The sequence below is a fragment of the Rhinolophus ferrumequinum genome, chromosome 3, assembly GCF_004115265.2.
Source record: "Rhinolophus ferrumequinum isolate MPI-CBG mRhiFer1 chromosome 3, mRhiFer1_v1.p, whole genome shotgun sequence".
NCBI classification, from domain to species: domain Eukaryota; kingdom Metazoa; phylum Chordata; class Mammalia; order Chiroptera; family Rhinolophidae; genus Rhinolophus; species Rhinolophus ferrumequinum.
In genome coordinates this window covers 13577425-13599908 of record NC_046286.1, presented here as the reverse complement: position 1 = coordinate 13599908, position 22484 = coordinate 13577425, and the positions used below count along the sequence as shown (strand labels likewise).

Here is a 22484-nt window from a genome sequence, read left to right as displayed (position 1 = left end):
ATTAAGAATTTCTCCCCCGCCTCCAACCTCCCCAAGTATCTAGACACTATTTCACCGTGGCACCCATTCCAATATGGAATTAACCAATCCCAGAGGAGCCCAGCAAGCTAAGCCAAAGACAACAGGGATAACAGAGCCATAGACGAACGCACTTGGGGGCATTTTGCTTTTAGGGTTTTTCCCACATTGAACTTGAGCTATATGCCTCACACATGAGCTCTTCCACCCCACTCCACTTTCCCATCCTCAGAGATTAAAAAAGACTGCAGGGCTTCAGCCACTGGAGGGGAGTCCTGCTGTTACTTGATTTTGTACATCTGTTTCTCCCCCAGAAGTCACCTCTTCTCCAGTTTAAATGGCTTGGTTCCCTCTGTACAATGATGCAAGGTTATCACTGACTTTACTTGTAACTTTGTTGCAGTACTGCTCTAGTTAAACACATCTTCACCTAAGTTATCTACCCTATTAGATTCATTCTGCTAACATTTGCCAAGCAACCTACTTCCTGTTGGTTACTGTCCTAGGTTCTAGGGATCTGGTTCTCTTCCAGTGCTGTCTGCTGGGGGAAAGAAATAGCAAGTAGCACTTACGGAAAGACCACTATGTGCCAGATTCTGTTCTAAATGATCCAAATACATAGACTCATTTAATCTACCTCAAGAGACAGCTATTATGATCCCCATAAGAAAGATGAGAAAACTGAGGTTGTGATAAGTTAAAAAAACGTACGCAGCATTACCTAGAAGGATGTGATGCCTGCAAAAGGACAAAGCAAGCTATAACAAATGGATGAGAGAAGAGCCATGGGACCACTGGGGTGCGACTAATGTTTACAGGCTGAATGGGCAAAACTTCCAAGAAGAGGTTTTGAAGGATGGCGGAAGATGCCAAGTAGTAGGAGGATATTTAAAGAAAGCACAAGATATAAAAAGACACAGATCATGAAAAGATACGATGTGCTCCAGAAACTGACAAATTCGGTGCACTCAGGAACACAAACTGGGCTAACACCTTATCTCTATTTTACTCCGTCTCTGCTGCTCTTTGGCTCACCCCTGGCACTATCCACTACATTTCTGGAAGCAAAGAAACTACTGAAGTCAGTTGATCCCATCTGGCTTCTATCCAGGGTGAGGAAGAGTGACAGGAAGAGACAGGCCTTGGGACCTGTGGGGAGGGCAGGCAAGTTATGCCTCGATAACAGATAACCAGCGGTATGCGGGCATAAACGGGCTCTTCGAACCTGGCACTCAAGCTTATTTCCCTTTGCAAGGAAGTCGATGAAGAAACAAAGTTGTGGCCACAGCACTTCTTTATTTGTGAGTATCAAAGAGAGGCGCGGTGTCCGGGCTCAGGCACGGAAGTGCCCAGGAGACCGACTCTCGCTGATGTCCCTTCTTCCCCTCCATACTCTTGAGTTCCTCCAGCGAGAGGGGCGCGTCCTCAATTCAAGAGGTGTTCACTGGGGGGCCTAACAAGTGCCTGGCAGGTAGTCAGGTGGTTAAATCACGGTCCCCGTCCTTGAAGTGCTCGGATAACGCAGGGTCGGGAACGAAAGGCCGGAGGGTCCAGCCCGCGCCTCCCCCACGCAGACCCCGCAGGGCATCCTCCCCTCCTCGCCCACCTCCGCGCGCGTGCGCACAAGCTGCCGGAGGGGGCGAAGGGCAGCGGACGGCGGGAAAAGGAGACTTACCTCGGTATTCCTCCATACGCCCCCCTTAATCATAATTCGCGGCATCTTGGCGGTGGGGTGTCTCGGCAAGCGGCCGAGAGGAGCTTCAGAAAAGTAGTAACGGCGCTGCGGCCACGGGACCCAAAGGCACCACTTCCTCCAGGCGCGACCTTCTCCTTTGTAAAGATCTGCGCAGGCGCAAGGCGGGGCGGGGGGGGGGGAAAGCAGAGTTGCAAGTATCGCGAGAATTCGGGTGGCTGCAAGGAAAATAAAGTGCCTTGTTAAAATTCTAATATAGGAAGACCAACAGAAAACCGTCGATCCACTCTGGCCAAAGCGCACTAGGCGGCGCGCACGGCCAAAGAAGGGTGGAGGAAAAGCACGATCTTCGCGAGAAGGAACGTGGTGGTGGGATTGGCCGTGACGTCACCTAGTGGAGGAGAGTGGGCACATCATGCGTGTGGAGTTTCAGCCCAGTTGATCGGAAAAGAGCTTTTTAAATTATTAATTTATCACTTTATTAGGCGTTTAACTCATAGGAATTTATGCACGGAGTACTCAGGAAAAGGCAAGAGCTTATTTAAGCCGAAATTTCCTAACCTGTAGAGATAATAATAGTACCAACCTCATAAGGTTGTCCTAGGGATTAAATGAGATCATAAACCTAGCACAGTATCTGATACATGGTAACTACTCAAAATGTCATATCATTACAAGAAGGGCAACCCCACGTGATCAGTGGTTGTCCCAGAAACCCTCTGTAGGATGTGTGATCATTACCTCCTGCCCTCTCCACACCCAACATCATCTCAGTTGCTGTGCTTACAGTGTCACACACACGCATGCACATACTGGCTGTTTGATTTATCTGATCAAAGCTGAGCCAATTAAGTCTTCTCCCCAGGAATTTTGACACTGGAACCTAGAAGAGGCCAGTCTCTCTGCTGGTTTGATGAATCTCTTAATATGTGACACCCAGGAGTTGTCAGCCACCATGTTTTGTACGATGTAGACTAAAATGGGGGAAAAGCAGGTGCCAGATGCATTAAGAGGAGCAAGACAGGAGTGTAGAGAGACAGGTAGGTCCTGGCTACACAGAAGACCCTAGATGCAGTATGTTCCTCAAAACAGTCCTAAATGCATCCCTGTTTTGAGTTCTAATGAATAGTTCCCATTTGGGCTTTAGCCTGTTGAAGTTGGGTTTCTATTATTTGTAAGCACGATTCCTAACAAATCTAGTCCTCTCGAGAGCCATTTCAGATCTAGCATTTCAGATCAAACACCATGATGATGGTGTTTCCTTCCCCCTCAGGACCGCCTCTACCCCATTTATACCAACTTTATACCAACTAGAAAAAGGTGCCCTTTCTTCAAGGCACTTTATTGACATCTGTTGGAAAACCGTCGCAAAATACTAATGTTTTGAGAACAGGACATTCTTAACTATAAGAAAATTAGATCTACCATATCTACAATGTGAATCGGTTCCCCTAGGGGCATGCGTTATACAACCTGCCCATTCAGACAGAGCAACCCTGTCAGATATCCCCCAAGGCCTCCCTGAACATGCAAGTTGCATGTTCCATGTTAGCATTCAGAAAATGCAACATCGTACCAGTTCTGGGATGTCTCAAACCAGCGCCCCATAGCCATGAACACCAGAGGCTGTCCTCCAGCATGGCCTGGATTGGCCAGTCCAACCCACCATGTCACCCCAGCCTCCCCAGCCAGACCTCAGGGCCCCCACAAAGAGGCCAGCTCACCCCAGGGGCTGCCAAAAATCTTTTACAAGGCAGCCATGAGGAACAGTCACCATCAGTAAATCAAACTGTACCTTCTGTCATTGTGAACCTTTAGGAAAGGGAGTGGTCATTCCTAAACAGAGGCTTAATGAGAAAGAGCCTCCACTTCTTCCTCACTCACCCAAATATATTCCTCAGAACACTGGGATACTCCATTAAAATAAACAAATTTTTCACAATTACTTGAATTTGAAAAAAGCAGTACGCTCTGTCAGCTCCCTTTCACAGAGTCACCAAAATTAAAGCCTGTAAGAAGTTATAAGATGAAGAAATCGTTTTCTCCCTATTGTGGGTTGAATTATATCCCCCAAACAGATATGTGCAAAGTCCTAATCCCTGGTACCTATATGTATGACCATATTTGGAAATAGAGTCTTTACTGATGTAATCAAGCTAAGGATGAAGTCATACTGAAGTAAGGTGGGCCCTAATCCAATCACTGGTGTCCTTATAAAAAGAAGCGATGTGGACACACAGGGAAAACAGTTTGTAAAGGAGGCAGAGGTTGGAGTGATGAATCTACAAGCCAAGGAACACCAAGGATTGCCAGCAACACCAGAAGCTTAAGAGAGAGGCATGGAATATATTCTCCCTCTGAGCCCCCAAGAAGGAACCAACCTGACTGACACCTTGATTTCAGACTTCCAGCCTCCAAAATAGTGTGTGAGAGAATAAATTTCTCATTTTAAGCCACCCAGTTTGTGGTACTTTGTTATGGCAGCCCTAGGAAACCACTACCCTCCCTTTTTAATATGGCTTTTCCAAACGAATTTGACCCTGGAAAACTTTTTTCTTATAGTAGCTATTGACATGCAGGAAACACAATTTGGGAAATTCTGGCCCAGGGGAAAGAGGTTGGAGGTCCATCCAGCTTACAAAGAGGTAACAAGAGATGTTAGCAGGAGGGTTTTGTAGGTTGCATTATCCCCCACCCCACATCCCTTTTTGGGAAGCTGGTTCTGACTGGGCTAACTTTGCTTATTAGAGAAAACAATCAAAATTCTAGTTTCTGTTTCATCCTGTTTTTTGCATCAAGAAACTGTCCAGAAAAGGGCTAAAAAAAAAAGGGTCAAAAGCCTATGATAACAAGGCATGGTTAGGGGCTGGGATTAGCCACTCCCATAATCTTCGTCATCTCCCCAAATAAACAGGTGGAATTTAACTAGAAACACTGTGCTGCTTTGCAAACACAGTTTCAAAACAGTCTTCTAGCCCTACCCCATCTACCAGACTGCCATCCCTAAGCCCCTCCCTCCCATTTAGAAATTCCTCAGCTAGTGTTGGAAAAAATTAATGTCTGGGTGTCAAGTTATTACAAAATGGAATCCCATGCACCCTAAATGCTGGTAATTCACATTGTATTGCTAACCATGGTTAATCATACTAATTGGCTTGAGGTTCACCTACTGAGACTTCCCTGTGGTAGGTCCAGCTGTAGTTTGTAATTTTTTTCTCAGAAGCTCATCTTCATGAGTGTTATTTCTAGGGAGTCCCCTGTGCCCTCAGGTGGGGAAGTGTTCCCAAAGAGAATTTATTTTTTTTCTCAGGCCCCAGAGGTTCAAGGGTCTTTTTGAGCTCATTTCTCATTTTAGGATTAATATTCCAGTCGGGTAATTTATATTTAGACCCTGCATCCACATGGCACAGACTTGGGATTTACATTTCTCACAAGAGACTTTTTTTTTTTCACATGCATATACCAGACCCCAGACTTAAATGCCCAACAAAATTCTGGACGGTTCTTCCTGTGTGAGTCACAGGCTCCTCAATTTCAACTTCCCAAAATTGAACTTCCCCCAGAAAATCTATACTTCTCCACGGGATTCCTTATTTCAGTGAATAGCAGAAGGCTGCCAGCTGCCGTGTACGGGGGTTTAAGTAGTTCACTGCACAAGGGACAAATGGAGCTGAAATCCAGTTTGCACACTGCTCAAGTGGTACATTGTGGGACTGTGTTCACCAAGAGGACATCTTTCTCGAAGTGTATAAAGATACCACAGGGGTAGACTCTACATGTTACCCTGTCGACAGCACCAACATCCATCTTGCTGCCACTTTTCCTCCTCCCATACCTTCCTCCACCCATATCCAAGCCATCCCATGTAGAGTCTTGCCACTTTTACCTCTTGCCTCCTACGTAGCCCTCAAATCCCTCTCCTTTGTGCCACCTCTGCTGTAAGTTGCCAGATTTAGCAAATAAAAATATCGAACTCCCACTTACATTTGAATTTCAGGTAAACAACAAATAATTTTAGTATAGTTACGCCTCATGCATCCATTCTGTCCTCCCTTTCTAAGGGAACCCCAATTTTTACTCCAGCCCACACTGCACCCGACCAAAAGAACACATTTCTAGCCAGATGATCACACCCAGGCTCACCCCCATCACCACCAGAAGCGGCCCCCCACACCCTCTCCATATTTGGAGAGGCAGCCATAGTTCCTCAGAAAACAAGTCCCCGGGATATTAGGCTTCTTATTTGATCTGAGGCTGGGTTCCTTCATGAACAAGAAGTGTTCACTTGGCATGTACGTGTTTCTCACAAAGCCCAGGTTTGGAAGCTTCGATGCTGGCTCCTCAATTCAGCAGTGGCTGCCACACGCTCCAGGGTGGGCTCAGGCTATAACCCCTCCTTGCGTTTCCCAGCATTGAAAGGAACCAGGCATCTCAAACCGGTTCCCATATCCTTTCCCAAAGCCCACTGGGAACTTGGCCAGCAGCCCCCCTAAAAGGTGCACCATACCATAGTTGGCACATTGCTGAGATATCACGCTCTCCTGATTTTCCAGCCAGGAAAGAAAAGCCTCTTTGGGCCAGTGTCATGATCTTGAAGAGTTCCAACTCTAAAATACTTCACCGAGTCAAATCCTGTAAACAAGGCTTTTACCTACCTACCTTTTGAGGTCCAAATGCCTAAGAGCAAAAGCAAACAGTCTAACCAACTGAATACCTCACACCGGAAATATAGGACAATGGAATCATACAGACTATTCCTAAATCATTTGTGGGATTTTAAGTTTAATGCCCTAATATCTTAATATTTTGATAACTTTGAGTGCAGAGACTATATAAACAGTATTTGAATTCGCTTCATTAGGTTTATTTGGACTTCAGTGCCACTAGCTGTATAACATAATTTTCCCTCTAGTCCACAGAGGCTATTTTTCAATTTTCCCAGGATCTGAAATTAGAATACCTTATGTGCAATGTAACTTGATATGCTAATGAATTAATTTACTTGTAAATGTCATATACAGATTGTTTCTGGTAAACCTGCAAACTTCAGTTATTGAAAGTAAGACATTAAACACACACACACACACACACACACACACACACAGTGCACACACGTTTTTATTTACTAAAGAACCTAAAGTAAGGTGAAGGGGATCTTCACGTCTAATGGGTTCAACCTCTTTGTGCCTAGAAAGAACAAAGGGCTGGAACAACTGTGACGCTAACATATTTTTCCTGTTTGGCCTCAGTCTCCTCAAAACACTCATGCTTGCGTACATAGGGCCTGCCCAAAGTTGGTAATGGAACTCTTCACCTGTCAGCTGTTGGAGGTGCCATTGAATAAAGCCTGGCATCTGAGATGGGCGCACAGAGAACACCAAATCCAGTGAAAATTGCCCTAATTTCCAGGGGATGGAATGTGGCCCTGCAACTTCAGAAATTTAATCATGTACTAATTTTTCAAAATCATATCTATTCGGGTTTAGAGCAGTATCAAGGAATTATATAGACCTCTTTGAAATATAAAGACTACTACAAATCTCCTGAAACTGTATTTCGGTTGTTTTTCGTAATACCTTTACTATGTAGGACTAGACCTTCCTTCCAAACACCAATGTGCCTTCTGAGAGCAATTTCCTGTTCCGTCTAGATAATCCCATCTGGAAACTCCTGCAGAACCTTCTTTTTCATGTATGTTGTGTTCCCCATTATCCACCCACATAGGTGATGGCAGTTGACATTTTTATATTTTAAGTAACAGAAGCACAAAAGAAGAATTTTTTTCAGAAGTTAACGTATTTGAGAAAATCTGTTGGCAACCTCTTTTTTTCCTCTTCTAAATTATTTGGTTTTAGTTTTCCTGGATTCTGTTGGGGTGAGGGGTGGGCCTTGTGCCCCAGAGGCAAGAGAACTAACACAGAGGTATGCTGATGTTAACCTAAGAAGTGGTTGGGTCACATGAGCTCTCCTAGTTTGTGTAAAGCCACGTATGAAGAAAGCATGATCGTACCATGTTTTAAGCCTGCTTCATTCGCTTTGGAATCGTCGGAAGACAATGTTTTGACAGGGAAAGAAAGTGTGTCTCATGTCTTGGACACTTGGAGTTTCAGCATGGGTCCCAATTGTCTCTTTCCACTTTAAGGTTTTGGGCAAACCAGATCTGCACTCTTCATTAGCCAACCAGTGGGGTCTCCCTAGTGGAGAAGGAGATTGGCTATGAACATGTTGAGTCATTGGTTTGACTGCTGACTGTGTAGGGTTGGCTTTTGTTGCCACCTTTTCTTCCAAATGTTTGCTTCTCGCCTTTGATGAGAGAACCTAAGATTCATGACTGGTGTTCACTGAGCTGTGTGTAGGGAGTGGAGCTACAGGATAGTGGTATTAATTGCCTGGTGGAGATCCAGCCTTCACGTTTTTCTGACATGTATCAAGTGAATCGCAGAGAAAATCTCAAAAAGAATTAATGCAATGAGAATAGTTTCACCAAAATTAATGAAAGCTCACATAATGTCTGTATCTTACCATGGATTTGAGGACATCCTTCGACAACTACATTTACTTGAATAAAACTGAATGTGAACTGTATAGTTAGAGTACTGTTGCAATGTTAAATGCTCTGAATTTGATATCAGTATTGTGATTGCTGGAGAATACCCTGGACCTTAGGAAATACATACTGAAATGTATAGGTATGTTGGAGTCCAAGGTTATGCTCTCTGCCACTCAGTCTCAAGTAATTCAGCAAAATAATACTAGTGATAATATGAGAGTGCGTTTGCACAAATTTGGACAGATATTAACAATCATAGAATCTAGGTGACAGATTGTTCGATTGACTGAACAATCAGTGGCTCATGTACAATTCTCACAACTTTCCTGTAAGTTTGAAACTTTTGAAAATATAAAGTTAAAAAAAAAAAAAGCAAAGCAGTGATTCCTCATCAAAGCCCAACATTTGATTTAGAACAGTCACATGACAGAAGCAATCAACTGGAAGAGGCTCTCCGGAGTTCAGTCAGGGCGTGCTCAGTGGGCCTGTCTCTGCTCAGGATTGCCTTGGGAAGTCCAAAGAATCTGTGGACAGAGTCACGGAGTTAAAGGTTGTATTCCATCAAGCGTTTTCAACCAACACACTCGGCTCATGACATCTGCAGGAGGGACCACCTGGGACAAAGGACACCATCCACTCTGGGAGACGCTCTGCCTTCTCTCCTCTCCATGGAGAAGTCTCTCAAAAGCCTGCTTTTCTGGGCTCACCTCCAGTTTTTATGCTATTCTTTGAAGGCTCTTTAACCCACCAGAAGGGAATGAACTGCATATCAAGGGCATCGCTGGCTGCCACTTGTCAAGCTCCTCAACTTCTTTTATCTCATTCTTCAGTTTGTTCGCCTTCTCCTTCACCCAGAAAGGCAAGCTGTAGGAAGAAAAGAGCATCCTGAGTTTGAGTTTGTCTGACACCCTCCAAAAGTAAAAAGGCCTCCAATTTAGAAGATCAGTGTCAAAATAAAACACCGTGTTAGGTGCTCACCATTTGCTCCTCTCCAAACCCAGATCTTTGTTCTGTACTTCTCTGCCCAGGACGCTGACCCCTGCAGCTGGCACCACCTTGACTCCTCCCTGCCCCCACTTTTGAGCTGGGTTTGGCTAATAGGAGGCACCAACAGGAGATCGGAGGGTGAGAAGAGAGGTTGGGGTGTTTCTTACCCAGCTCCTGCCCTGTCTCCTGAGGTATCCCAGTTCCAGCAGTGGCTGCATCTCCACTGCCACAGCTCCTTCGGGACAGCCCTTCTCCATCTCCTACCACTCAGTGAACCATAATCCCTCCTCTTGCTGCTCAGACTTCGGAGCAGTAAGAGCTTCCCACTGACGGAAGCCCCTGGGTGCTTCACCCTCCCATGCGAGTTCTCTCAATCTGCTCCCACATCTGTTAAACAGTCCCTTCAATAAACTGCCTTCAGAATCCTAGCTGAGTGTTCGTTCCTTCTGTTTTCTGCTGGGACCTCAGCTAATGCAGACCTGCATCCTCAGGTCTGTTGAGATTTGAAATGGCATATGCTGTGCTGCACTGAGTGTGTTCCAAGAGGTACCAAGGCAGTATGACTCCTGGGATGAGTTGGAGCAGAGAGAAGAATGTTTTTATCTTTTAGCAGCCAGACTTTCCATTCTTTTAGGGAGAAATGCAGCATGATTGGGGGAAAGCCCTGATAAACCTGCTGAGGGTAGGGAATTCCCTGCAAGAAGAAAGAGTAGGATCACCAGTTAGGTAATAGATGGGAGTCAAGGTTATCATTTAAAACTGACAAGCCAATAGTAAAAGCCCAAGTGAGAAAAGCAGGATGAAGAGCAATATACTGACATATACCTCTTTCTAGGTCAGGATACTACCACTTGGGCAAAAAAAATATGAGGTTCAGAATGGAACTGAGCAAAAATATCATTAATAGGTCCGAGACATGATATTTCCTTCAAATACAGGGATACTCCAATGGCTTTCTCTCTGCCTCTTCAAACGCTAACCATTCTCCCTGGCTGCACTCATTTCAACATGTGTCCTTCTGTTCCAACAAACCCTATGTTTTGGAAATCAGGGGCCCTGTCTTTTTGCCCCCATAGTGCATACCTAGCACACCACATGGCATCTGGTAGTCAGTCTGTCAATCACATCTGTTGAAGCGTGAGAAGCCCAGCTGCAAGACTGCACAGACTCTTCCCTCCAAGTGTCTGGCCAGAAACCCTCCAAACAAACTGCCCCACCTACCTGCTGGGATTCGAAAGGTTCCTACGTGTTGAGTGTCTATGAGTTCCTCCATAGGAGAAAATAATAAATACTTGATATTTTCATAAAGATAGGACAGCATAAAACATGGTGAGAGAACTCACTTAGGAATTTGTGGAAGAGGCTCAAGTGGAATAAACGTATCAAATTTCTTTTCATAAGGTACCCTGAAAAACGGAAAAGGTAATCATGTAATTGGTTTGGCTTCCACAGCAAAATGATCAATATATCACTGTGTTCAATAAAATGTCTTATTTTCTCATTTTAATGGTCATGTATGGGCTGCAAAACTAGAAGGACCACAATTCTTATTATTTTTATCATTTTCAGTAAACATCATTAATCCAACACGGTTAATTTTTTTTTTTTTTTAAAGATTTTATTGGGGAAGGGAAACAGAACTTTATTGGGGAACAGTGTGTACTTTCAGGACTTTTTTCCAAGTCAAGTTGTTGTCCTTTCGATCTTAGTTGTGGAGGGTGCCGTTCAGCTTCAAGTTGTTGTCCTTTCAGTCTTAGTTGTGGAGGGCGCTGCTCAGCTCCAGGTCCAGTTGCCATTGCTAATTGCAGGGGGCGCAGCCCACCATCCCTTGCGGGACTCGAGGGGTCAAACCGGCAACCTTATGGTTGAGAGCCCACTGGCCCATGTGGGAATCGAACCGGCAGCCCTCGGAGTTAGGAGAATGGAGCTCCAACCACCTGAGCCATAACTAGTAATTTTTTAATTCACATTTTTAATGTAATACACCAACTATGTTTCTTTTAATTTAATGACCCTCCCTTTCTCCTCACTTGCTTTGGTCTAAGTTTAGTTCTAAGGGTAAGTCAACCAAAAGAGTAGTCACTAATCAACAACCTTATCCGGCATGAAAATAGAAGTTTTCAGATTTGTGGTAATAACAATAGGAATAGATTAAACAACCACTTCTTTGTAGTCAAGATCCTGTGTATAATTTTAATTATACGTGCACATGCATGCATACACTAACGAAGTACATGTGGACTTTTTAGAATTTTTCACCAACCATGTCTTGTTGCGATCTACCCCTTATAAAATATAATTTATATGTAGTAGAAAAAGATACAATGCCTTCCAAGTTAACTAAATAGCCCTAGTATTACCATACACTTACGTCGAAAAATTCACAGGTGGGAGAGTTGATCCTGCTTTGTGGAAGCCCTTACTCTGTTCTGCATACATATATGGATTATCTCCTGGAGTTAACTTTGGAATTCCATTCCTGGGATCAATATCTGTGAAAGATGTTTAAAAACAAAATCATAAAAAAAAGGTTGAAAATGATCCACAGATATGCCATGACACTGGAAATAAGATAATTTAGTACTTTATTATGAGGTACACATAGGTATGTTAAAGTTCTGTTTGTAATGGTCTCACCTTGGGAAGAAGATAAAAGTGTGAGCCCATGTTTGGGACATTTTCTAAAAAGTGTTGTTATGATTATCTCAACCTAAGAAGAATAGCTTAGGTTCGGATGGGATGTTCAAATGAATGGCGAATCAGAGGTATCTCTGCCATGATGAGCAAGAACTCTGACTTAAAATCGTTTCATTCCTGAGCATCAGTGCATTTTCAATGAGTTCAATAAGGCTCTCAAAGCAACGTCATTGGGGGTCTGCCTCTCTGACTGGGTCTCAGGAGGAAATCAGCTAATGAGAGTCCTGCTCCTCCTGCTTCAGACTGGGGCAGTGCAGCAGCAGGAGGTAATGCTCTTGGTGAAAAGGAGTCGGGACATAGTCCACTGCGGCTGGGCACACACTGCGTATCCGCTGACACCCAACTCAGTCTCTTCAAATAGCCCGAGAACAAGTAACTAATCACATGAGATCGAAAGGAGTCAGCTGATACAAGATGGTCATTTAAACCCATACGTTTAATGGGTTTAAATGGGTGCGTCTGCCACTACCTGCACCTCCGAAGAGAACAAGCCTGGGCTGCAAGACAAACCAGCCTTGGGATCAGAAGCAGGGATGAGTGGGTGGAGGCACGTCCTCCTTTTTAGCCCACACACCCAATGAATAGAACTCTTTCTTTTTCTTTTCTTTTTAAATGTTTGTTTTGATATTATTCAATTCAACTGTACCCACAATGCAAGCCAGAGGGAGAGCAAGGGAAGATTTTTGATAAGCTGTTTCCTACATACCCAAATTCCTCTCCCTCACTCAGAGAAGCCATCTTACAATAGGTGGCAGTACTCGAGTAACTGGAGTACTTAATTCTCTTTTTTTTACCATTCTCTTTCAAAAGCCTTCTCAATAGTTAAGACTCTTCATTTAAACTTTTGATTAGCTCTTAAGTGTAGTGAAATAGCATCAATTGTACCCACGGATTGAGCGTCTGTTGGGTATGAGATGCGAAGGATTCAAAGCAAGGAGGGTAGAGTGACCCTATCTTTTGACAGGTAAAGGGCAGGTGACAGCAGGAGGTGGTGAGAAGGGTTTAAACTTGGGAGTCAGTCATTCCTAAGTGCAAATTCAGTTCTGCAATTTCTAGTTCAGTGCGCTTGGGCTATTTATTTAACTCCCCAAAGCCTTAGAATCCTCATTTATAAACTGTTTATTTCAAATGTCTACTTTGCAGTTATCATGAGTACTGAGAATAATCTGGACACAATCAGCACTCAAGAAACGGTAGCAGTTATTATTATTTGAAATCAGGACTAGCTTAATACCACCCCCACCCCAATTTTTTTTTTTTTTAACTATGGAAAATACAATTGCCATCTAGCTAAGGTATAAACCTTTCACTAGGGAATCTCATCTAGTTGGGGAGATAAAGACGTTTATATAGGAGATTAAATAATACTATATAAAGTAATAAGTGCCATCCATACACTGCAGAACAGTCGTCCTAGAAGGTTACCATACCTCAGACTCACTAGGGAGCTTGTTAAAAATGCAGCTTTATGGGTCCCCGCCCAAGAATTCCATTTCAGAAGGCCTGGAACATTCCCGGAACCAGCATTGTTTACAGATTTTCCAGTTGATTATGATACAGGTGGTCTGAAGACAACACTTAGAAATCTATTGTCAAAAACCTCACAAGATAATGCCAGCAAGTAGAAAAAGAACCAATGGCTTGTGTGTAAGTATAAAATGTTACTTTTAGGGGGGAGGGTGGTTCACACAGTGTGAGGGATATAAATGATAAACGTCTAAGTATCACTTTGTCTTGTGCACCTGAAACTAATAAAATAAAATAAAAACTTTAAAAAAAAAATGTTACTTTTACGGGAAAACCTCCCAAACAACACTATTAGGTATAATATGGGATCTTGGTATAATTTCTGAATATTCCACAAAACCAGGTACCAGCCAAAAGTGCTGGCCACTGTGTATCAATAGCTGATAGATCCATAATGCATCATGATCAGTTCTAACGCTTGTTAACGTTTCAGACAAACCATCTAATATCCTAGATATAAAGATGTTCGGCGGGCAGAAAATGGGATATACACATTCAAATCAAACAACTATATGAAGGAGCAAACTGTTCACCAAATATTAGGTTGGTGCAAAAGTAATTGAGGTTTAAAAGGTTAAAAATAATTGCAAAAACCACAATTACTTTTGCACCAACATAATATATTCTGCCCCACATTTCTCCACCCTGATGCAGTCCAGTAGAGCCATGTTCTAACCAATAGGCTGTGAGCAGAGATGGTGTGTGCCACGTCCAGAAAGAAGCTTTTAAGACCTGATGTGGGACTTTCTCTTTCTCCTGCTATGGCAACCTTAGAAGCCACATGCTGAAATGGAGAAGTCACAAGGTGAAAGCAAAAGGAATCCATGAGTCACTGCTTGGAGCGTGGCTGCTCTGGAGTGCCCCTGGATCCACAGTGGACTTTGCGAGAGAAAGAAGCACACCTTAACGTTCAGCTGCCGAGATTTCAGCGAATGTTTGTTATTCCAACAGAATCCATCCTATTCTGACTATAATATGCTATACTGTAGGAAGACCCATACAAGAGAAAAAAATATACTTTAGGTCTAGTTCCTGACAACCTATAACAACAGACAACATTTGGTTCTTTCCATCTATGACAACAAATTAGACCTTTAGAGAACTCTACCAATAGCCTGATCATAGCAGCTGGGAGTTAACTATTAATTAAATATATTTTTTCTATAATAAATATGTTGATTCCAATTCAAAATGGCAGCTGGCTGGCAGTCCCTGATGATGCTTCTCCATCTTGTTCAAGAAATAATGAGGGTTAGATACAGAGAACAAACTGATAACTGCCAGACGGGACAGGGTTTGAGGGGGTGGGTGAAAAAGATGAAGGGATTAGGAAGTTCAAATTGGCAATTACAAAATAGTCATGGGGATGTAAAGTACGGCTTAGGGAATATAGTCAATAATATTGTAATAACTGTGTATCGTGCCAGAGGGTACTAGACTTATGCAGGGATGGATCACTTCGTAAGTTTTATAAATGTCTAACCACCATACTGTACATCTGACAGTAAAATAATATTGACTGTCATCTGTAATTGAAAAAACTTTTTTACTTTAAAAAGAAATAATGAGGGAGGAGAGAATTTCACAAAGGAAGAAGTGTTCCATGTCAAGCTTAACAATATCAAGTGCTGCAGTGAAATCAAGAAAGAAAAGAAATGGAAAAAGACCATGGCATTTGATATTTAAATAAGTCATTGAACAACATCACCTGAGATAATCACACTAAGACAAATCAAGTATCAGTTTACAAGAAATACATAAGACAGAGGAACCTATTAAATGCTATCAAGAAATGTAATCAGCAAAATCCTGACTGTGGTAAACTCTACAGGACAAACGACCTAGTTTCTTCACCAAATAATTTGCAAGAGAAAAAGGAGGGAAAACCTATATATTAAAAGAGACCTAAGAGGCTTTTTAACTAATTGCTAAGTGTGAACCTTATTTAAACAAACTACAGATATTTTTAAATTATGGCATTTGTGAAGCAAATTGGATATTTGAGTACTGACTGAATATTTGGTGATGTTAAGGAATTATTGTTAGTTTTTTAAAGATATGAGAATGGTATTATGGTCATGTTAATAAAAATAATCTTTATCTATTAGAGGTACATAATGATATGTTTACGGATTAAACTCCTGGGGGTGCCAAAAAAATGTATGCACGTGATTTGTATTCACCTTTTGTTATCAGCATATACAATTTTAATACACTATTTTCCTTTCCTAAAATGTATATACATTTTTTTTGGCACCCACCCTCTGTATATGATGTCTGGAATTTGTTTTAAAATAATCCCTGGGGGAGAGGGGTAAAATGAAACAAGAGTAGCCATCTTTTGATAATCATTGACGCTAAGTGATGGGTACATTTGGTTACATTATGTTCTTCTCTCTATTTTGGCACCTTCGAAAATGTCCCCAATAAAATCTGTTTCTTTTTAATAAAAGTAGAATAGGGGTGATGGAAGGAGAACTGACTCTGGATGGTGAACACACAATGGGATTTATAGATGATGTAATACAGAATTGTACACCTGAAATCTATGTAATTTTATTAACAATTGTCACCCCAGTAAATTAAAAAAAAAAAACTCAAAAAAAAAAAAAAGTAGACTAGGGGTTACCACTGGAGTGGTGGGAAGAAAGACGTTGTATTCAGGGAAGGGCCTACTGGAGGCTTCGATATAGAAAGATATTCCATTTCGTAAATGGAGTGAGACGCATACAAGTGTTTGTGAAATTTTATTCTATATAGTCAATACCTATTTCATAAATATACCTTTGCATTTCCTCAGTATTTATAAAAACCATAAAAGGAAGGAAGGAAGAAAGGAAAAGGAATAATAAACACAAAATTCAGGATAATGTTTACTGTTGAGTTAGGAGGGAAGGGATGGGTTATGGTGAGGACTTGGGTCCTCACCAGAACCCCACTCACTCTGATATAGCCTTGTAGCTGGCCCAGTTCTGGCCAGAGACAAGAGTGGAAGAGAGTCTCCTAAGGACCATATGGTAAGACTTTTCCTTCCTTCTAAAAGGGGAAGGCAACAAGAGAGTTTCCTCTTTTTCGTGTCTTAAATAGAGATGTGATGTTTGGAACTGGAACAGTTATCTTGTGCCCATAAGATGATAAGCACGAAGACAAAAATCCTACACTACTAAGAATGGCAGTGCACAAAGGCAAAATGAGCCTTTATCTTTGAGGACATCACGGGAAACCAGACCGTTATAGGCCACCTAGATTTCAAAACTTCTTATTATTTCAAAAGAAATATCATATGATTTAAGCCTCTGATAATGTGTTTTTTCTCTTACGTGCAGCCAAGAGCATTCTTTAGTAACATACAACTACAGTGAGCCCCTTCTTGGTTTTTCTCAGTTGTTTCAGATTTAAACCAGTTAAATAAATCCTGATGGCTGCATCTCAGTTGGGAGTGGGAAGTAGGGGTGTGCACAGTAAGGTTACATGACATCGAGGATTTTGTGGAAGCTTTGGGGCCTGGGTTACTGTCTGCAAACCACACTGGTACCTGCTGTTCCACTTGCCTCTGCTACTCTCTGAGAGTGGGCATCGATTTTTGCTGCCTGCTAAAATGTGTCATCCATTCCGATCCTCAGGAAGCCCTCCTCCTCCACAATGCCTCAGGTGAAGCATAAATTTATTCCCATAAGATCCCTGGCTTGATGAGCCACAGTGCATAACAGTGTGAGACCTGTGCAGCTCTCCTGGCTTGCTCTCTCTTCCTCTCCTTCTTTCTTTCTGTCCTAACCTCCACAGCCTTCACAGGGCACAGAAATGCAGCTATTCTTCCACATCTCCTGGGTGGGTGAGACCCTGAGGCTGGCTTCTGCTCACCCACTGCCCACAGCTATCACTACCCTTGCTCAGAGTCCGGGAAGATGCCACCTCCCTCTGAGGCTTGAGGTCATTCCCCAGCCACACTCTGAGACAGATGCTCCAGCTAGATTCACGTCCAATCACTCACTAGATTTTGATCTCAGGAATTAGGCAGGATGCAGGGCTCCTCAAAGACCCCACATCAGTGGCTACTCTCCCACCTCCTTTAGCCTGGCTTTTTCGTGTATTCTCTATGCAAACAAAAGCCTTGGTTTTCAAAACTTTTTGTCTCCAATATGAGTTTAAAAGTCTATTTTAAAACTCAAACATGAGAACTTCCTATTTCTTTCTCTTTGTATCCCTGCAACAGCAATTCTAGTCATTCCTGAAGCGGTGGCTGCCTCCTACACAGGTATTTCTGCAGAACAGTATGCCATAAATGGTCTGTTGGTATTCAGAAAAACTCTGTAGGGTTTTTCAATAAATTATGGGTAGGTTGGGGCAGAGAACTCATCAAGTTACAAACCGAGGGTAGAGATGATAGATAGATGGATGGATAGATAGATAGATAGATAGATAGATAGATAGATAGATATAGATAATCCTCATCTCAATTACCTGTAATTAAATAAGCTGTGAAATAACAACATGCATGTCGGGCTCAGGTTTATGGGATGACTTCCTTGTGAAGAATATAAAGTACAGTTTAAATGCATATGACAGGCAGCATCTAATTGAAACATGAATTATTTTCCCCGGACTTCAATGAAAGTTTCTATTAATAAGTATCTGAGAGAACCTATCTGATGACTTAAATGTCACATTAGCATTTCATGAAATTCAGAGAAATACAAAAATGTGGATCAGCGTATGTTGTAAGTTCTTTGCCAAAAAATGCAGCCTGCCAACCATCCCCTTTACTTTCTTGTCTTCGTGGCCGCCCTTGGGTGGCATGGTAACCCTGCAGGGCTGCCCCCAGCCACAGAATGCTGGGCCTGCAGAATTACAATTCAAGGTTATTTTCAGGCTTTGCACAGTCCAGAAACAGGAGGAAAACATTACCATGTTTCTTCCTCCCAAAGCACTTGTCCACTGTCATCTCTGAGAGAGACCTCTTGTTTCCGAGGAAGACCCCGTTAAAGAAGCACTGCTTTCCAACGTGGTAGGTGTGGATACTGCTGCTCCACCTCGGGTAAAATGTCCACTCAGGACGCTGCCCATCTTCTGCAAGACATCAGAAATCCTTCCAGTCCCAGGCTTATAATGCAATGGAATGACAAAAGGTTGTGAAAACTCCCCAGGCACTATCTGGCTGTACAACCTTATCACCATGTATAATTCCTTGGTTCTACATCAGAGCCGTGTTAGCCTCTGTGGGACTAGACACAAAAAGAAGGGAAGTGGGGAGAAAGCGGTCTAAGAGTCCTCGTGGTTTTTTTCATTTTTATCCTCTCCTCCAAAAATAAAGCCAATTTTATGGTTGGAAGTGATGTACGGGGAAGCTCAGAGCAGTTTTACAAGTACCTATGACCCAATCTTCACTCTGATACGTGGGTAGGAAGAATAGAATGCCCATCAACCAGGGAAGGGCTGGGCCAAGCACGGCAACTTAACCGGGTGGAATATGGTGTTGGCAGCAACAGTAGCACACACATGTGACACCAGACTAGGTATATGTGTGATTATGGCAAATAAGAAAGGCTGCTGCGAGACCTGAGGCAAATTCCTGGACGTCTCAGTGTCTTTGTTTCCTCATTTGGTACTTTTTCTATAAAATTGTTAAAGCAATAAAAGGTCTCCTAACAGCTCTACGGTTGCTTAAGAAACAGTTGGGCTGTGTGGTAGCCAAGAAAGAACATAGGCTTTGGAGGCAGGCAAGTTTGAATTCTAATCCCATCACTCTATTTCCTACCTATGTGTATTTGGATGGGTGACTGAATCTCTCCAAGCCTCAGTTTCCTTCTGTGTAAAATGGGTAGGTCTCCATTAGCCACATAGATCTGTATGTATTGACACAGAAAGAGGTCCATGATTTGTCTACTTTGAAAATAGTTTGTACACTATTTTCTACTTCTGAAAATATGGTTGTATACTACACCATATATATGAATGCATATATACATAAGCATGTGTGTATATATATATATATATATATACTATGTATAAATATAAAATACAAATATAAAAGTATAAATATATATATGTAAGCATATATATATATATATATAATTAAACATATGCATTTCAAAATTCTGGAAGAACAGTATATATCAAACTCTTCACAGCTATTGGGCAGAATGGGGGATATTGCTGGAGAATGTTGAGGGAAGGGGTTTCTATACTCTCTATTCTTCTTTATTATTTTAGCATTTTGATACAGTTCTTTTATGGTTTTTATATAAAAGCATTTTGTTTTTGAAAAATACATAACGATATTTTCCCCAGCAGAGTTGTGGTGAGAGTTATAGATGAAGCATGTTGAATGCCTGGCACTTAGTGGGTCTTCAGTGCATGATGCCCAACAGTTTGGCAGACTTCTGAAAAGACCCTCGGCATGGAAGCATGTGGAGGAGAACCTATGACTTACTCACTTGTCTGCAACTTAAGAAGGCTGAACTCCTCAGGATATTTATCCTCTTCAACTTCAGGCAATGAGGTTTCAGAGGAGTGATCAAAATGTGAGGAGGAGGATTTCAGATCCAAATCTGCAGCAGGGCTGGAAAGGAAGCAGAAGGATTAGATTCTTCCATGTGCTTAATTGGTAGTTAGAACCTGGTCTTACATATCTTATACCAGAATTACCCTCACTTATGAGAACTAGGCCTACTCTTCCATAAACGTCCATGAGCATATGATTTGCTTATTCACAATTTGAGGGGCCTGAAACATATTCAAAAGATGCATGCTTAAAAACAGTTTGGTGGTTCCTCAAAAGGTTAAATATAGAATTACCATACAGCCCAGCAATTATACAGCTGGGTATTCGGGGTGTACCCAAAAGAATTGAAAACAGATTCAAACAGATACATGTTTGTGAATGTTCATTGCAGCATTACTCATAAGAGTCAAAAAGTAGAAACAACCCAAATATCTATCGACAGATGAATGGATTGACAAAATGTCATGTATACATGCAATGGACTATTATTCAGACACAAAATGGAATGAAGTTCTGACACATGTTACAACATGGATAAACCTTGAAAACATTAAGTGAAATAAGCCAAACACAAAACGACAAATATTGTATTATTCCACTTACATAAAATATTTAGAATAGGTAAAATTCATAGAGACAGAAGATAGATTAGGTTAGGAGATTAGCATACTAGGATCTGGGGATAGGGGAGAATGGGGAATTATTGTCTAATGGTTACAGATTTTCTGTTTGGGATGATGAAAATTTTTTGAAAATAGATAGTAATGATGTTCACACAATAATGTGAAGATAATTAATGCCTCTGAATTGTACCCTTAAGAATAGATAAAATGGGGCCGTCCCGGTGGTTGAGGCGGTTGGAGCCCCCTGCTCCTAACTCCGAAGGCTGCCGGTTGGATTCCCACATGGGCCAGTGGGCTCTCAACCACAAGGTTGCCAGTTCAACTCCTCAAGTCCCTCAAGGGATGGTGGGCTGCGCCCCCTGCAACTAAGATTGAACACGGCACCTTGAGCTGAGCTGCCGCTGAGCTCCCAGACAGCTCAGTTGGTTGGAGCACGGGCTCTCAACCACAAGGTTGCCGGGTTTGACTCCCGCAAGGGATGGTGGCCTGTGCCCCCTACAACTAGCAACGGCAACTGGATCTGGAGCTGAGCTGCGCCCTCCACAACTAAGACTGAAAGGACAACAACTTGAAGCTGAATGGCACCCTCCACAACTAAGATTGAAAGGACAACTTGACTTGGGAGAAAAACTCCTGGAAGTACACACTGTTCCCCCAATAAAGTCCTGTTCCCCTTCCCCAATAAAATCTTTAAAAAAAAAAAAAAAATTGCAAAAACTGCAATTATTAAAAAAAAAAAAATAGATAAAATGGCAAATGTTATGTTATATGTATGTATTTTACCACAATTTTTTTAAAAAAAAGAATGATGTACTGATACATGTTATAACATGGATAAACCTTGAAGACATAATGCTAAGTTAAAGAAACCAGGCAGCAAAAACCACATATTTATGATTCCATTTATGTGAAATGCACAAAATAGGCACATCTATAGAGATAAAAAGTAGATTAGTGGTTGCCTAGGGTTGAGGGGACAGTGGACATGGTGAGGGATGACTGCTAGAGGGTAACAGGCTTCTTTTGGGGGTGACAAAAATGTTCTAAAATTGATTGTGGTAATGGTTACACAACTTTGTGAATACACTACAAACCATTGAGCTGCACATTTCAAATGGGTGAATTATATGGTATGTGAATTATGCGTCCATAAAACTGTTACAAAAAAATACATGTTAAATAAAACCATTAAATGGAAATTAAAAATCAACACGTATAAAGATAAGAGGAAGAAGTAATCAAAAACAAACCTAGACTGAAATGGTTATAATAAAGGAGCATGATGTTTAGGGCTGAACTTCCTGGCAATTAAAAAGGCCTACAACACACTACTGTGGGTGTCAGCAGAAAATGCAATCACTTCCGGTTTAAGGGGCTTTGAATGTGATAGATGGCCGTGGCCAATGTTTTCAGTTATCTGTTATCAAATCATAGGTTCTTTTTTCAAACATTTCATCACCCTTATTAGACTGGAGTAGTGTCAAAGCAACTTCATATTGCTTGTCTCGTTTGCTCCCTACTAACAATCCTGTGATGGCCAATAGAATCATTTCCACTTGAAAAAGAAATGGACTGATTTCCAGTCAAGAAGGAGGAGTACATAAATGCTGTGCTTACCTTTTCTCCTGACCACCTCAAAATTAGTCTAAACTACAACTAACCTACAGAATAACCATCATTGAATATCACCTGAAGTCTAGCTGAACCAAACCCCTACAGCTAAGGACATACAGAAGAGCCACCTCAAGACTGGTAGGAGGGGCGGAGACATGGAACAGGTTGGTCGTCCACACCTGCGTGTGACCATTAAAAATCTCAAGGTAACTGGTATCAGATGAAACAGACGTTAGTGTTAAAAAGGTAACAAGAGACAAAGATGGACATTTC

The 22484-nt window shown here is 42.0% G+C and overlaps 2 protein-coding genes across 6 annotated transcripts in view; both read right to left on the bottom strand.

Annotated features, from left to right (window-relative positions):
- CDC5L (cell division cycle 5 like) overlaps positions 1–1857 on the bottom strand; it is a 46760-nt gene extending 44903 nt beyond the window's left edge. The window contains exon 1 of the mRNA XM_033100555.1: positions 1694–1857. Within this exon, the coding sequence (XP_032956446.1) occupies positions 1694–1738 (45 nt within the window). The 5' untranslated portion in view covers positions 1739–1857. The remainder of the gene's footprint in view (positions 1–1693) is intronic.
- Positions 1858–6548: 4691 nt separating this feature from the next.
- The window catches only part of SPATS1 (spermatogenesis associated serine rich 1), a 30749-nt gene continuing 14813 nt past the window's right edge, over positions 6549–22484 (bottom strand). For 3 of the 5 annotated variants that reach the window (XM_033102841.1, XM_033102845.1, XM_033102844.1), the window contains 5 exons: positions 19907–20031; positions 18378–18539; positions 11620–11740; positions 10592–10654; positions 6549–9125 (listed from right to left, as the gene is read on the bottom strand). In XM_033102841.1, coding sequence (XP_032958732.1) covers positions 8978–9125; positions 10592–10654; positions 11620–11740; positions 18378–18539; positions 19907–20031 — 619 coding nt within the window. In that variant the 3' untranslated portion in view covers positions 6549–8977. The remainder of the gene's footprint in view (positions 9126–10591; positions 10655–11619; positions 11741–18377; positions 18540–19906; positions 20032–22484) is intronic. The other 2 variants (XM_033102842.1, XM_033102843.1) reach the window with 2 other exon arrangements.